At 39.6% G+C, this 16,349-nt stretch overlaps 1 protein-coding gene across 3 annotated transcripts in view; it reads left to right on the forward strand.

Annotated features, from left to right (window-relative positions):
- Nucleotides 1-16,349, forward strand: part of LOC102263962 (phosphatidylinositol 3,4,5-trisphosphate 3-phosphatase TPTE2-like) — a 103,088-nt gene that overhangs the window by 32,201 nt on the left and 54,538 nt on the right. For all 3 annotated transcript variants that reach the window (XM_014548309.1, XM_014548310.1, XM_014548311.1), the window contains 3 exons: nt 13,704-13,764; nt 15,347-15,428; nt 15,530-15,618. In XM_014548309.1, coding sequence (XP_014403795.1) covers nt 13,704-13,764; nt 15,347-15,428; nt 15,530-15,618 — 232 coding nt within the window. The remainder of the gene's footprint in view (nt 1-13,703; nt 13,765-15,346; nt 15,429-15,529; nt 15,619-16,349) is intronic.

Below are 16,349 nucleotides of genomic sequence, written 5' to 3' on the forward strand. Positions count from 1 at the left end.
CCATCCTGCGAAAAAGCAGCAACAGCCTGGACACCCAGCACTGCGCCTCTGACAGCTCCACGGAGACCCTGGCCCTGGTGGTGCTGGAGCCCGGGGAGACGCTCTCCTCTACCAAGTTCTAGGGTGGCCCCTTCAGCTCCCAATCGGATGAGATGTCCCTCAGTACCACCGCTTCATCTGTGCGTGACAGGGGGTGGCACCGCAACTTCCCTATCGACCCTGCCTTGAGTGTGACAGGGGGTGGTGCCCCAACCCCCCAATCGGCCGTACCCTGAGCGTGACTAGGGGTGGCATCGCAACCTCCTGATCCGCCCTGCTCTGTGCATGACAGGGGGCAGCGCCCCAACTAAATGAGTAACTATTAACATAAAATAATAGAACATTTTAATAAAAATTAACATTTTTTCTTGAACATTAACTTACCAGACACTGAATAACTGCACAACTTAATAAACAAAATGAAAATAAACCTATTTTTCTTGTTCTGAGAAAGCAAAATATTTCCTGTTACACACACCAAAACAAGTCAGTACAGACTAATGATGTGGCAATAGGCTGCTAAAATATTCGCTGTTAGTATTAGTGGAGAGAAATGGTGTACCTGTGTGTAAGGTGCATAAGGGAAATGAATGCAACATGATATAGTAACCAGTCATTAGTGAACATCTTAGTTCATCTACACTAATAAAAGAGAAACATGGTAATTAGCGTACGACCGCTACCCTTCCCATTGGCTAATCAGCATATCCTTATGCAAATTAACTGTCAGCCAAGATGGCGGCCGGCAGCCATGCACTGAAGCGAGCAGGGAGGCTTGCTTGCTCCAGTGACAGCGTACTCCAACGTTCCCCGCCTGAGTTGCCGGCCTCTCAGCTGCAACTCTAAGCAACTATGTTGTTTCAATTATAGAAGCTAAAAGATGGCAGTTAATTTGCATACTCAGGCTGCAAGCGGTGGAGCGAAGCCAACAGCCCTGAAGCCGCAGAGCAGAGAGGCCTCACTGCCCTGGGATCAGCAGAGCCGGGAGGCCTCAGGGCCCCGGGATCAGCGGAGCCGAGAGGCCTTCCGGCCCCGGCATCAGCGGAGCCGCGAGGCCTCCCGGCCCTGGGATCAGCAGAGCCTGATGGAAGCCCTGTGTGTTTATGCACCCTTGGGGTACAGAGGTCCTGTCCTAGGCAGAGGCTAATGGGGAAACTTCCTACTCTGAGAAGCAGCCTGGGGTCTGGAAGGCGGCTCCTCTGACCTCAGTGCTGGAGTCCCACTACTCCACCAGGAGAGGAGCAGAGAAAGGCCGGGGCCTCCCTCAAGGTGACCCGAAATCCCCACCCACACCAGGCAGGCTGCTGGGACTGTTCGTGGAGGACTCACTTCCAAGCCCAGCTGGTGGCCCTGCCGCAGCCATGGCACTCCTGGGTGCAGGCCCCAGCGGGACGCGGGGTGGCGGCCGGGGTGCCTTGAGTCCTGGGCTCCTTGCCTGCCTTCCAAGGCTTCCTCCTGCTTTAGGGCCTCGCCCTCCGCCAGTCTCCTCCTCCCCAGCGCCCAGAGCAGCGGACCCACCGAGGGCGCTCCCCACTGGCCGAGGGGGTGAATGGAGCGGCGGGGACTCCCAGGTAAAGGGTCGACCTGGGGAGGAGTCCGGACACCTCCAAGACCCGCTCCTGTTCAGCAACATCCCCAAGATCGTGCGTCTGCACCGCGGGCTGTGGGGCAGTGTGATGGCGCCGATGGTGGAGAAGGCGCTGCGCACGTGGTGGCTGCTGCAGCCCGGGACCTCCTCAAGGGCTTCAAGATGTTCAGCTCCCTCTTCAAGCCCTACATCCGGTACTGCATGGAGGAGGAGGGCTGCGCGACAACCTCTTCCTGGCCTAGGTGACTTGGGCCGAGAAGCACCAGCAGTGCCAGCGGCTGAAGCTGAGCGACATGCTCGCCAAGCCCCACCAGCGGCTCACCAAGTACCCACTGCTGCTCAAGTCGGTGCTGAGAAAGAGGGACAAGCCACGTGCCAAGGAGGCCGTCATCACCATGATCAGCTCCATGGAGCGCTTCATCCACCACATGAACGCGTGCATGCGGCAGTGACAGGAGCGGCAGCAGCTGGCCGCCCTGGTGAGCTGCATGGACGCCTAACGAGGTGGTGGAGGGTAGCAACGACGAGGTGGACAAGCTCCTGAAGGAATTTCTGCACCTGGACCTGACCGTGCCCATCCCTGGTGCCTCCCCAGAGGAGACGCGTCAGCTGATGTTGGAGGGCAGCCTGAGGATGAAGGAGGGAAAGGACAGCAAGATGGATGTGTACTGCTTCCTCTTCACGGACCTACTCTTAGTGTTTCATAATACTAAAAGGATCAACACAACAAGAGGATATAACTCTGGTAAACATATATGCACCCAATTCAGGAGCACCCAAATACATAAAAAAACTTCTGAACAATATCAAGAGAGAGATCAACAACAATATAATCATAGTAGGGGACTTTAGTACTCCATTGACATTACTGGATAAATACCATAGACAAAAAATCAGCAAAGAAATAGCAATCCTAAATGACTCACTAGATCAGATGGAATTAATTGACATCTTCAGACCATTTCACCCCAAAGCTACAGAATATACATTCTTCTCGAGTGCACATGAGACATTTTCAAAGATAGACCACATATTGGGACACAAGCAAAGTCTCCTCAAATTCAAGAAGATAGAAATCATATCAAGCATCTTCTCAAATTATAATGGCATAATATTAGAAATTCAAACACTTGGAGGCTAAATAGCATATTATTAAACAATGATTGGGTTACCAAAGAGATCAAAGAAGAAATAAAAAACATCCTGGAAAAAAATGACAATGAAAACACAACAATCCAAAATCTATGGGACACAGTGAAAGCAGTCCTGAGAGAGAAGTTCATATCATTACAGGCCTACCCCAAAAAAACAAGAAAAACTAGTAATAAATTATCTAACTGTACAATTTAAAGAATTAGAAAGAGAGGAGCAAGAAAAGCCCAGAGTGAGCAGAAGGAAAAAATAATAAAGATCAGAGTGGAAATAAATGACACAGAGACCCAAAAAACAAACAAACAAACAAAACAAAACAAAACAATTCAAAAGATCTATAAAACCTAGAGCTGGTTCTTTGAAAGGATAAACAAGATTGATGAACCTCTAGCCAGACTCACCAAGAAGCAAAGAGAGAGGGCCCAAATAAACAAAATCAGAAAAGAGGCGAAATAACAACAGACCGCACAGAAATACAAAGGCTGGTAAAAAAAAAAAAAATACTATTCCAACATACTGGTCAACCTAGAAGAAATGGACATATTCCTAGAAAAATACGACCTTCCAAAACTCAATCAGGAAGAATTAAAAAAATCTAAATAGGCTGATAACTATTGAGGAAATTGAAGCAGTAATCAAAACACTTCTAGAGAGCCTGGCTATAAAACCATATGTATACGGACAGATAATTTTCAACAAAGGAGACAGAAACACACAATGGAGTTAAGATAGTATCTTCAATAATTGGTGCTGGGAAAACTGGAAAGCCACATGCAAAAGAATGAAAGTGGATTTCAGTTTGTCCCCCATGTACAAAAATTAATTGAAAATGAATCAAAGACTTAAATATAAGACCCAAAACAATAAGTTACATAGAAGAAAATATAAGTACCAAACTTATGGACCTTGGTTGTAGAGAACAATTTCTGAACTTGACCTCAAAGGCAAGGGAAGTAAAGGCAAGAATATATCAATGGGATTATATAAAACTAAAAGGCTTCTGCACAGCAAAAAAAAACTGACAGCAAAACAAAGAGTCAGCCATAGATGGGAGATGATATTTGCGAACAGTAGCTCTGAGAAAAGTTTAATTTCCAAAATATATAAAGAAATCATAAAAGTCAACACCAAACAAACTACCCGATCAAAAAGTGGGCAGAGGACAGCCGGCTTCTCTTCAGCTTCAGCCTGCGCGCTGCCATCGCCATTAGCAGGACCGCATAAGGAAATCTACCCTTATGTCATCCAGGAACTTAGGCCAACTTTAAATGAACTGGGAATCTCCACTCCAGAGGAACTGGGCCTTGACAAAGTATAAACCCCATCGATAGGATTCCCAAGGATTTACTGATAATACTACTTGAGTGTAAACAATCTCCTGGAAATACTGATATGATAACATTACCTTATTTGAACAAGTTTTCCTTTATTGAGTACCAAACCATGTAATGGTAACTTGAATTTTAATAAAAAGGAAATGAGTTTGAACTGAAAAAAAAAAAAAGTGGGCAGAGGAGCTGAAAATAAACCTCTCCCAAGAAGACATATGAATCACCAATAGATATATGAAAAGATGTTCAACCTCACTGACAATTAGGGAAATGCAAATTAAAATTACAACGAGCTACCACCTTACACCTGTTAGAGTGGCAATTATCAACAAGACAAGCAATAACAAGTGTTGGAGAGGTTGTGGAGAAACCTCACTGCTGATGGGAATGTAGACTGGTGCAGCCACTATGGAAACCAGTCTGATGATTCCTCAAAAAATTAAGAATAAAGCTACCATACAACCCAGCAATCCCTCTTCTGGTTATACCCCCGAAAAACTCAAAATCATGTATTTGCAAAGATATATTAGTATGTACCCCTATGTTCAGTGCAGCATTATTCATGGTGGCCAAGACATGGAAACAACCAGTGTCCCGCAATAGAGGATAAGGAAGACGTGGTACATATACACAATGGAATACTATTCAGCCATAAGAAAGGATGAAATAGTGCCATTTGCAACACCATGATGGACCTTGAGAACATTATGCTATGTGAAATAAGTCATTCAGAAAAAGCTAAAAGCTATATGATTTCGCTCATATAAAACTAAAACTCTTGGCCACAAACAGCAGTATGGTGATTGCCAGAGGGAAGAGGGTGCGGGTAAAGGGGGTCCTGATATATGGTGACAGAAGATTTCACTTTGGGTGGTGGGCACATGGTGCAATATACAGATCTTATAACACAGAAACCCACACCTAAAGCCTATATGTACATGTTGACCAATGTCACTCCAATCAATTTAATTAATAAATATTTTAAAAACGTTCTTTATATATTCCACATACAAGTTTCTTCACAGGCATGATTTGAAAATATGATCTCTCATTTTATAGGTTGTCTTTATACTTTCTCTATAGGGTTGTTTGAAGCACAAAAGTTTTTAATTTTGATTAAGTTCAGTTTATTTTTTCTTTGGTCGCTAGTGCTTTTGGTGTCATACCTAAGAATGCTTTGCCAAATCTGAGGTCATGAAAATTTAACCTATGTTTTCCTCTAAGAATTTTATAGTTTTAGATCTCCCAATTAGATATTTGATCCATTTTGAGTACATTTTTATATAGTGTGATTCAAAGGTCAATTTTTTTTAATGTGGCTAACCAGTTGTTCCAACACCATTTGTTGAAAGACTAAAATATGATTGTAATGGCCTGTTTGCTACAAAAGATATGGTTCTCAAAGTGTAATCACCATAGCAGTAACCTTACTTGTTAGAAATGCAAAGTCAAGATCCCATCGCAGACCCATTGAATCTGAAACTCAACAGTTGGGCCCAGCAATCTTTGTTTTTTATTGAATTTATTGGAGTGACATTGGTTCACAAAGCCATAAGGTTTCAAGTGTACAACTCAACAAAACATTATCTGCACGCTGCATTATGCACCCATTGCCCAAAGGAAAGTCTCTTCCGTCCTTATTTATCCCCCTTTGCCCAACTCAAACTACCCCATCCCCTTTTCCCTCTATCACCAAACTATCGTCTGTGTTCATGTGTGTGTATGTATGTGTGTGTGTGTGCATACTGGGCCTCTAGTATGCACCTTCTTTTACCCAACCCCCAACCCCCACCCCTCTGACAGCTGTCAGTCTATTTCATGTATCCATGCCTCTGTTTCTATTTTGTTCATCAGTTTATTTTGTTCATTAACTTCCGCATATAAGGGAGATCATATGTTATTTGTCTTTCTCTGACTGGCTTATTTCATTTAGCATAATAATCTCCAGGTCCATCCATGCTGTTGCAAAAGGTAAGATTTCCTTCTTTCTTATGACCAATTAGTATTCCACTGTGTAAATGAACCACAGCTTTTTTAAAAAAGATTTTTTATGGATTTGAGAAAGAGGGTGGAGAGAGAGAGAGAGAGAGAGAGAGAGAGAGAGAGAGAGAGTGAGAGAGAGAGAAACATTGATGTGAGAGCAAGACATCATTCGGCTGCCTACTGCATGGCTCCTACCAGGAATAGAGCCCACAACCTGAGCATGTGTCCTGATGGGGAATTGAACCAGTGACCTTTTGGTACACCACCCAAGTCACACCAACCAGGGCTGAACCACAGCATTTTTATTCACTCATTTACTGATGGGCACTTGGGCTGTTTCCAGATCATGGCTATTGTAAATAACATTTCTATGAACATAGGGGTGCATATATTCTTTCTGATTGGTATTTCAGGATTCTTAGGATATATTCCCAGAAGTGGGATTTCTGGGTCAAAAGGCAGCTCCATTTTAATGTTTTGAGGAAACTCCATACTGTTTTCCACAGTGACTGCACCAGTCTGCATTCCCACCAACAGTGCATCAGGGTTCCGTTTTCCCCACATCCTCACTAGACTTGTTGTTTATATATTTATTGAGGACAGCCATTCTGACAGGTGTGAGGTGACATCTCACTGTGGTTTTAATTTGCATTTCTCTGATGATTAGTGACATTGAGCATCTTTTCATATGTCTATTGGCCATCTCTATGTCCTCTTTGGATAAGTGTCTATTCAGGTCCTTTGTCCATTTTGTTTGTCTACCTGGTGTTCAGTTATATAAATTCTTTATATATTTTGGAAATTAACTCTTATCAGATGTAACATTGGTTAATATGTTGTCCCATTCAGTGTGTTCCCTTTTCACTTTATTGATGGTTCCTTTTGCTGTGCAAAAGCCTTTTAGTTTAATATAGTCTCATTTGTTTATTTTTTCCTTTGTTTCCCTTGCTCAAGGAAATACATCAGCAAAAATATTGCTATGAGAGGTGTCTGAGGTTTTAATGCCTGTGTTTTGTTCTAGGATTTTTATGGTTTCATGACTTATGTTTAAGTCTATTATCCATTTTGCGTGTATGTGTATGGTGGTCTAGTTGCACTTTTTTGCATGTACCTGTCCAAATTTCCCAACACCAATTAGTGAGGAGACTGTCTTTTCTCCATTGTGTGCTCTTCCCTCCTTTGTCAAATATGAATTGACCATAAAAATGTGGGTTTATTTCTGAAATCTCTGTTCTATTCCATTGATTTATATGCCTGTTCTTATGCTATTACCAAGCTGTTTTGATTTCAATAGCTTTATAGTATAGTTTGATATCAAGTAGCATGATTTCTCCAACTTTGTTTTTTCTTAAGATTGCTGTGGTGGTTCAAGGTCTTTTTTGGTTCCATATAAATTTTTGAAGTATTTGTTCTAGATCTGTGAAATGTGCCATTGGTAATTTAACAGGAATTGTGTTGAGTCTATAGATTGCTTTGGCTAGGATGGACATCTTAATTATGTCACTTCTTCCAATCCATGAACCTGGTATATGCTTCCACTTTTTTGTATATTCCTCAATTTCTTTTTTTTTTAGTATTCTATAATTTTTGGAGTACAGGTCTTTTACCTCTTGGTTTAATTTATTTCTAGGTACCTTATTTTTTTGTTGCAATAATAAATGGGATTGTTTTCTTAATTTCTCTTTCTGATAGTTCATTATTGGTGTACTAGAGGCCTGGTGCATGGATTCGTGCACCAGTGGGGTCCCTCGGCCTGGCCTGCACCCTCTCGCAATCCAGGACCCCTCAGAGGATGTCAGATTGCTGGTTTCAGCCTGATCCCTGCTGGTGCATGAATCTGTGCACTGGGCCTCTAGTATGCATGTAAGATCTCTGGTTAATCTCTTCCCACCCTCCCCCCACTCCCTTCCCTCTGAGATTCATCAGTCTGTTCCATGTTTCCATGCCTGTGCATTGAGCATCTGCCCCCTGGTGGTCAGTGTGCATCATAGCTACTGGTTAGAATATAGATAAGAATGCCACTGATTTCTGAATATTAATTTTATATCCTGCTAATTGCTGAATTCTTTTATTAGAACTAGTAGGTTTTTGGTGGAGTCTTTAGGGTTTTCTATATATAATATCATTCATCTGCAAAGTATAGCCATTTTATTTCCTCCTTTTTCAATTTGGATGCCTTTTCTTTTATCTTTTTATCTGATTGCTGTAGCTAGAACTTCCAGTACTATGTTGAATAAGAGTGGTGAAAGTGGACATCCCTGACTTGTTCCTGATCTTAGGGAAAATATTTTTAGGTTTTGCCCATTGAGTATGATGTTGGCTGTGGGTTTGTCATACATGACCTTTATTGTTTTGAGAAATAATCTCTCTATTCTCACTGTGCTAAGAGTTTTTATCATAAATGGGTGCTGGATTTTATCAAGTGCTTTTTCTGTATCTATCGATATGATCATGTCCTTTATCCTTCAATTTGTTTATGTGATGTATAATGTTTATTGATTTGCAAATATTTAACCAACCTTGAATCTTTGGAATAAATCTCACTTGATCATGGTGTATAATCTTTTAATCTATTGCTGAATCTGGTTTACTAATATTTTGTTAAGGATTTTAGCACCTATACTTATCAGGTATTGGCCTATAATTTTCTTTCTTTGTAATATCTTTATCTAGTTTTGGAATTAGGATAATGCTGGCCTCATAAAAAGAGCTTTGGTAGTGTTTTCTCCTCTTCAATTTTTGGGCAGTTTGAGAAGGATAGTGTTAGTTTTCTTTGAATGGTTGGTAAATTCACCTGTGAAACCATCTGGTCTAAGACTTTTATTTGCTGGATGTTTTTTGATGACTGCTTCAATTTCATTAGTTGTAATCTATCTATTCAGATTTGCTGATTCTTCCTGATTCACATTTGGAAGATTGTATGTTTCTAGGAATTTATCTATTTCATCCAGGTTGTCTAGCTTGTTGGCATATCGCAGTTCATAGTATCTATACTTATAATAGAGTAATCTGCAAATTGGTTGGGACACCATTATGTAATACCAGATCAGCAGAAGGGCAGGGCAGCGAGCTACGCGTGGCAGAGAGCTACAGGAGGGCAGGGCAGCAAGCTATGAGTGGCAGAAAGGTAGTGTTTTCTCCTCTTCAATTTTTGGGCAGTTTGAGAAGGATAGTGTTAGTTTTCTTTGAATGGTTGGTAAATTCACCTGTGAAACCATCTGGTCTAAGACTTTTATTTGCTGGATGTTTTTTGATGACTGCTTCAATTTCATTAGTTGTAATCTATCTATTCAGATTTGCTGATTCTTCCTGATTCACATTTGGAAGATTGTATGTTTCTAGGAATTTATCTATTTCATCCAGGTTGTCTAGCTTGTTGGCATATCTCAGTTCATAGTATCTATACTTATAATAGAGTAATATGCAAATTGGTTGGGACACCATTATGTAATAACAGATCAGCAGAAGGGCAGGGCAGCGAGCTACGCGTGGCGGAGAGCTACAGGAGGGCAGGGCAGCGAGCTATGAGTGGCAGAGAGCTATGAGCAGTGGCGGGCAGGGCAGCCAGCTGAGGCAAGTGGCAGGAAGCTACCCGTGCAAGGATTTGTGTGCAGAGCCACTAGTTTTCTTATAATCCTTTGTATTTCTGCATTGTCAGTTGTTACTTCCCCTCTTTCATTTCTGATTTTATTTATTTTGATCCTCTTTTTCTTTCCTTGATGAGTCTGGTTAAAGATTTGTCTATCTTTTTTTATCTTTTCAAAGAACTAGTTCTTGCTTTCATTGATTTTTTTGTATATTTTTTAGTCTCTATGTTATTTGTTTCCATTCTAATCTTTATTATTGTCTTTTTTCTACTTACTCTTGGCTTTGTTGTTCTTTTCTAATTCCTTTCAGAGTAGGATTATATTGTTTATTTGAACTCTTTCTTGCTTTTTGAGGTAGCCCTGTAATGCAATGAACTTTCCTCTCAGGACGGCTTTCACTGTCCTCAGAATTTTCACTGTCCAAATCCTCTAGATTTGGAGTTGTGTTTACATTTTCATTTATCCAGATAACTTTTGATTTCTTCCTTGATCTCATTATTAACCCATTCATGTTTTTTAGCCTCCCTGTGTATGAATGTTTTCAATTTTTTTTTTAATTGTAGTTGATTTCTAGTTTTATACCATTGTGGTCAGAGAATATGTTTGATATCATTTCAATCTTCTTGAATGTATTAAGACTTATTTTGTGACCTAACATGTGGTCTATCTTTGGGAATGTATCATGTGCTCTTGAGAAGAATGTATATTCTGATGCTTTGGGATGAAATGTTCTGTAAGTATCAATTAAATCCATCTGATCTAGTGTGTCATTTAAGATCGCTCTTGCCTTGTTGATTTTTTTTGTCTGGAATATCTATCCATTGATTTCAATGGGATGTTAAAATTCCCTGTGACTGCATTACTGTCTATCTCCTCCTTAATGTCCACCAAGATTTTCTTTATTTGTTTTCTACTATGTTGGGTGCATATATGTTTATAAAGATTATATCCTCTTGCTGGATTGATCCCTTTAGTATTATGTGGTGACCATCTTTGTCTCTTGGTATGTATGTCCTCTGCTTTGCAGTCTATTTTGTCTGATATAAGTATTGCTATCTCAGTTTTTTGTTTCCATTTGCATGGAGATATTTAAATATGTTTTTATTTATTTTAGAGAGAGAGGAAAGGAGAGGGAGAGAGAAAAAAAAACATTGATGAGAGAGAAACACAGATCAGCTACCTCCTGCATGCTCCCTAGTGGGGATTGAGCCTACAACGTGGGCATGTGCCCTGACCAGAAATCGAACCAGTGAATTCTTGGTACATGGGACATTGCTCAATCCACTGAGCCACACTGGCCGGACGGACATGCATGGAGTACTTTATTCCATCCCTTCACTTTCATTCTGTGTATCTTTTGTTCTGAAGTGGGTCTCTTGTAGACAGCATATATATGGGTCACATTTTCTTACCCTGTGTCTTTAGGCTGATCCCTTTACCATTTTTAATCAGCATCTCTGAAGAGATAATCATCTGCTTTCATAAAATCCATAAGTCATAAATCACCCCACTGGTATATCTACTATTCATATTCATATTTATTCTTTTCATTTGCCAAAGTGCAGGCTCAAGTTTGAGCTATTAGTTCAGCTATCTAGGCAGACTGAGTATTAGGCAATAGAACTTAGGCTTCAGTGGTTGCATGTTCAATTATAACAATATATCCTGGACAGAGAATACCTTTGTCATTTTTAAGATAAGAGCCATCTACAAGCTATTTTAAGTGAAGGTTGACTACAGGGTGCAAGATTCAGTTCTGGCCATACTTGACTCCTGATAGAATGCTAAGCAGTCAGGTGGTTCCCCTTTATTCTTAAGAGGAAATAAAGTTGTAGGGTTTTATTTTGAACAACATTGAATAGCAAAATGCAGAGCAAATGGTAGAATTTCATGAGTGGTACAATTGAATATTCTTTATTCTGGCCAAGGACAGAAACTGTCTATCTAGTCACAGATTGTGACCCCAAAAATGTAGTTTCTTGGCAAAGTTTAAGTTTTCTCTAGGTGTTATATGTATGTCTCTGTTCAACTCATTTGGGTTAGAGGTATTTGGAGTCTTCAGGTAAACTACTTAGACCAGCAAACACAGCAGTAAATTGTCTACATATTGATACATGGATGGACTCATGGAAAAAAATGAAATCAGTAAGATTATTTTTTAGACATTTAGAGCAGTATAAAGATGATTTTAAATGTCCCTGAACTTTAAACATCTAGGTACATTAATTTTCCCATTAAAAAGTAAATACTGACTATCCTTATATGATGGTATACTAAAGAAGGCTGCACATATTTTAGTATATATATTATAGTATATATTGCCAAATCCAATGGACTCTTATCAGCAATAAATCAAATATTTTATTTTCATGCCATATTTGCCAGCATTGGATTTTCTCATTAAAAAGGAAAGGGCTGATTTCATGGGTGAAAGTGGCATTTCATTTTTGCTTTGACTTCTATATTGGTGAGGGTGAATATTTCTTTATGTAGGTTCTTAGCCAGTGAATTTTCTTTTTTGTGAATTTATATATGTCTTTGGCCCATTTAGCTATAGGATGATGGCTTACAAGTTAAATTATTGTTCATGAGTTAGTTTATATTAGTATCACTAATTTACAGATTATATTAGGCATAATCCCCAGTCACTCAATTTTACTGAGAAATCTTCTCCCCTGTTCTTTGTTTGTTATACTGAGGCATTTTTAAAACAGAAATTTCAGATTTTTATGAACACAAACTTAAATCTGTTGATTTTTCATTGATTTAACACATAGTTCTTCCTCATCCAAAAATTGACTAATGTTCACTTAAATTTCTTAGAGATATTTGTGGGGTTTTATATTTCATTCCTCGATCTACCTGGGATCCTATGAATTTTTTATGTAAATAAGACTGTTTATCTCCCTAACCCAGTACTATGCAGACTCAGAATGTTTATCTTTTTTATTTGACAGGGATTAACCAATTAACAAATTCATCACTTTGATACATTAATTTTATTTTTCTCAATATTAATCCAGTAAACATTGTTCTGAGGGTACTATACTAATCAATTTTTGAACTTTTTAATAATAATTTTTGTTGTACAGAGATTTGCATGTTTGTGTGTGTGTGTTTCAGATGGATAAGTTTGCTGAAATGTATTAGTGTGGTAAAGTAACTGTATTTTAAAAATAATCACTACTGCCCAGCCAGCATGGCTCAGTGGTGGCCTATGAACCTGGAGGTCACAGTTTGATTCTGGTCAGGGCACATGCCCAGGTTGTGGGCTCAATCCCCAGTAGGAGAAGGAAGATGATCAATGATTCTTTCTCATCATTGATGTTTCTATCTCTCTTTCCTTCTCCCTTCCTCTCTGAAATAAATTTTAAAATTTTTTTTAAATCACTACTTATTTCTTATTTTAAAAGTTATACATATATGCACATTGTGTGTGTATATACATGTACACATATGCACATATATTCATTTTAGAAAATAAGAAAATACAGAGAAGACAAAAAAGTCTCCATATTGCCACCACTTACCTAAAAGTTGATATAATATGTTCATCTTTTTCTATCATACATATACAAGAAATCATACCATATGTTTTCTTTGCATTTATTTATTTAAATAGTGCTTAGGTAGATTATAATAACCAGATAATTACCTAAAAGATGTGTGCATTCAGAAGTAGATCTAGATAAAAACCACATATTACTGTGAATTAATGATTTGGAACAAATTTACTTAAAGTTAATTTATCATCTAATTTCTTTTTCGGGTAGCTTAAGCAATGTCTATTTATAGTATAGGCCAATTAGAGTGGCTAAGTACAACTTTGTGGGTTATTTGAAAACCATCAGTGGGTTAGATATGACTTGGAATGTACATAACCTCATATTTCCTGACTCCCCTAAAAGGTGCTAAGTGAGATACCAATGAATAAAAGGTAATAACCATTTTAGGTTATTCCTAGAAAATGGTTTTTGTTGGTGTCATGTGGATATATGTAAGATAGGTGTCCATCTTTCTTAGGAAGTTGTGCGGTTCCTGGATACCAAGCATCGAAACCACTATCAAGTCTACAATCTTTGCAGTATGTACATGACTGGATATGTAACTACTATAGATAGAAAATAGATTACTACATATAAGAAGATGATTCAATTTTTACATTTCATTTAATCATAAGCATGTGGTGGTGGTGGGAAGTGAGTGAAAAAAATCTCCATCTTGTGCTGGGCTGAGTTGGTGGGGCAGGCAGGAGGCTGAAGTGGAGGTGGAGCCATGTAAGGAAGAGTCTACTGTAATGGTGTTAGGTTTAGGAAAATATTTGTTTTTCTTGCCAGTTTGTGTTTTGAAGACAGACAATTCAACCAATGTGTTCTCTAACCCACTAAAGGTGGAGTGTGAGAAGAGCAGGGCTCTACACAAAAACCAAAACCTTGTAAAAAACATTATATTCTAGTTTACTACTTTGTTTCTTTTGATTTTTTTTTTCTCTTCCTGTATATTAGACATTTTCAGGAGGCATTTTTGTTGGCCACATTTGCTTCTGCTCTCTGATGTCTAACTACCCTAGCACAATGTAATGAGTAGCCTGTTAAGTGAAAGGTTCGGAGTGGGCGGGGGGAGCACCTATGACATGAGGCCATAATGTATCAAAAGCTTTTATTTCAGGCACCTGGGTGCAGGTGGGCTGAGTCCAACAAAGGGATCAGCAGAGACTGAAGGAAGAGAAAGTTTTTTATTAATCACTAGAGGCCCGGTACATGGATTTGTGCACCGGTGGGGTCCCTGGTAGTGGGGGGGTGGGGGAGTGTGGTGAGGGGGGAATCAGGCCAAAATCGGCAGTCCAACATCCCCCGAGTGATGTAGTAGTGCACAAAGTGAGGCTTGCTGCCACTCTGCTGCAGTCTCCACACCTGTCCTAGGGCGATACCAGCACACCCATGACTGAGAAGCAGTCACAGGCTCATGCCCAATCAGTCCTGATGCTGCCCAGGTCCGGATGGGGGAGGGGCATGCAGGGGGAGTGCCTGCGGGAGAGGCTAGTGCCACCTCAGCTGCGCTTGCCAGCCCTGAGCCTGGCGTCTGGCGCCCATTGGTCAGCTGAGCAGTGCTCCCACTGTGGGAGTGCACTGACCACCAGGGGGCAGCTCCTTCATTGAGCATCTGCCTCCTGGTGGTCAGGGTGTATCATAGCTGCTGGTCGAACGGTCGCTTAAGCTTTTATATATACAGATCGCTGGCTGCAAACCGTTCTGCTGATGTAAGGGTCTGGTCCGTCCTTGGTTCCTCCCAATGCCAGGTGTCTTCTGGTTATATAAGCTATGCAGTGCTCAAGGCTGCAAGCTTTCTGCAAGATATCTGCTAAGCACAATAAGTTTTCTCTGCCCCAGTTTATTCTCTTTAACCCTTTCAGTTAGAAAATTAAAAGTAAGACCTGTTGAACAAATCAAAATAAGTTGGGCTTAGGTTACTCAAGATGGACAAATCACTCTACTGTCCTTATTTTTTTGAGACTCGTAAGAGTCTTTTAGTATAGCAGGAGCCAGTCAAAAGGCTCCTTTTAAGGTGAATAAATAATTTCTAAGAGAAAATTATAACATTCATAACTTGATAATTTACTGTGTTTATTAGGTATAGAGCTATGACCTATGTATCATTTATTTTAGGTGAAAGATCTTATGATCCTAAGTACTTCCATTATAGGGTCCATCGAATCATGATTGATGATCATAATGTCCCCTCTCTGAGGTAAGTTTATGCCAGTTGACTGTTAGAAGAGGGCTAAATACATTGGGCTTGATTTTTTGGAAGTCTGTTAATTCAACTAAAAATCTTACATTTGAAATCAGTGAGATGGTGGAATTTTCCAAAGAAGCACAGAATTGGATGGCTCAAGATGACAAAAACATCATAGTGATTCACTGTAAGGGAGGCAAAGGTAAAAACATTTTATCTTTTTATTTCTCTTTTTCTAAAAAATTAGAAAAATATATTAGAGTACAAGACACATACTGCTATTAATCAGTATTAATAGTTAACATTTAAAAATATTAACTTCAAGACTAAAGGAAAAAGCCCTTCTTTATACCCCCTGTTAAAATTTCACCCTACTTATATATCTAATTTCCAATCCCCTGCTCTAAGTCCATACACACCTCTCTCTTCTCTTTCTTCACCATCCAAATTTTTTTTCTCTCTGTCGTTTTGTCGTTGTTTGCTTGATTGTTGATTATATTGGGGTTTTTTTATGCTTGTTTGTGAGATTGTTTCGCTTTTTCTTTATGTTTTTTTGTTTTGTTTTGTTTTTGGTTATTTTTTTTAAGAGTAGAATGATGATTTCTATTTTTTTAAATATATTTATTGATTTTTTTTCAGAGAGGTTGATTTTTTGGAAGGGAGAGGGATAGAGAGTTAGAAACATCGATGAGAGAGAAACATCAATCAGCTGCCTCGTGCACACGTGCACACTGGGATGTGCCCACAACCAAGGTACATGCCCTTGACTGGAATAGAACCTGGAACCCTTGAGTCCACAGGCTGATGCTCTATCCCAGTGATGGCGAACCTTTTGAGCTCGGCATGTCAGCATTTTGAAAAACCCTAACTTAACTCTGGTGTTGTGTCACATATAGAAATTTTTTGATATTTGCAACCATAGTAAAACAAAGA

This window comes from Myotis brandtii, unplaced genomic scaffold (assembly GCF_000412655.1).
Source record: "Myotis brandtii unplaced genomic scaffold, ASM41265v1 scaffold500, whole genome shotgun sequence".
NCBI classification, from domain to species: Eukaryota; Metazoa; Chordata; class Mammalia; order Chiroptera; family Vespertilionidae; genus Myotis; species Myotis brandtii.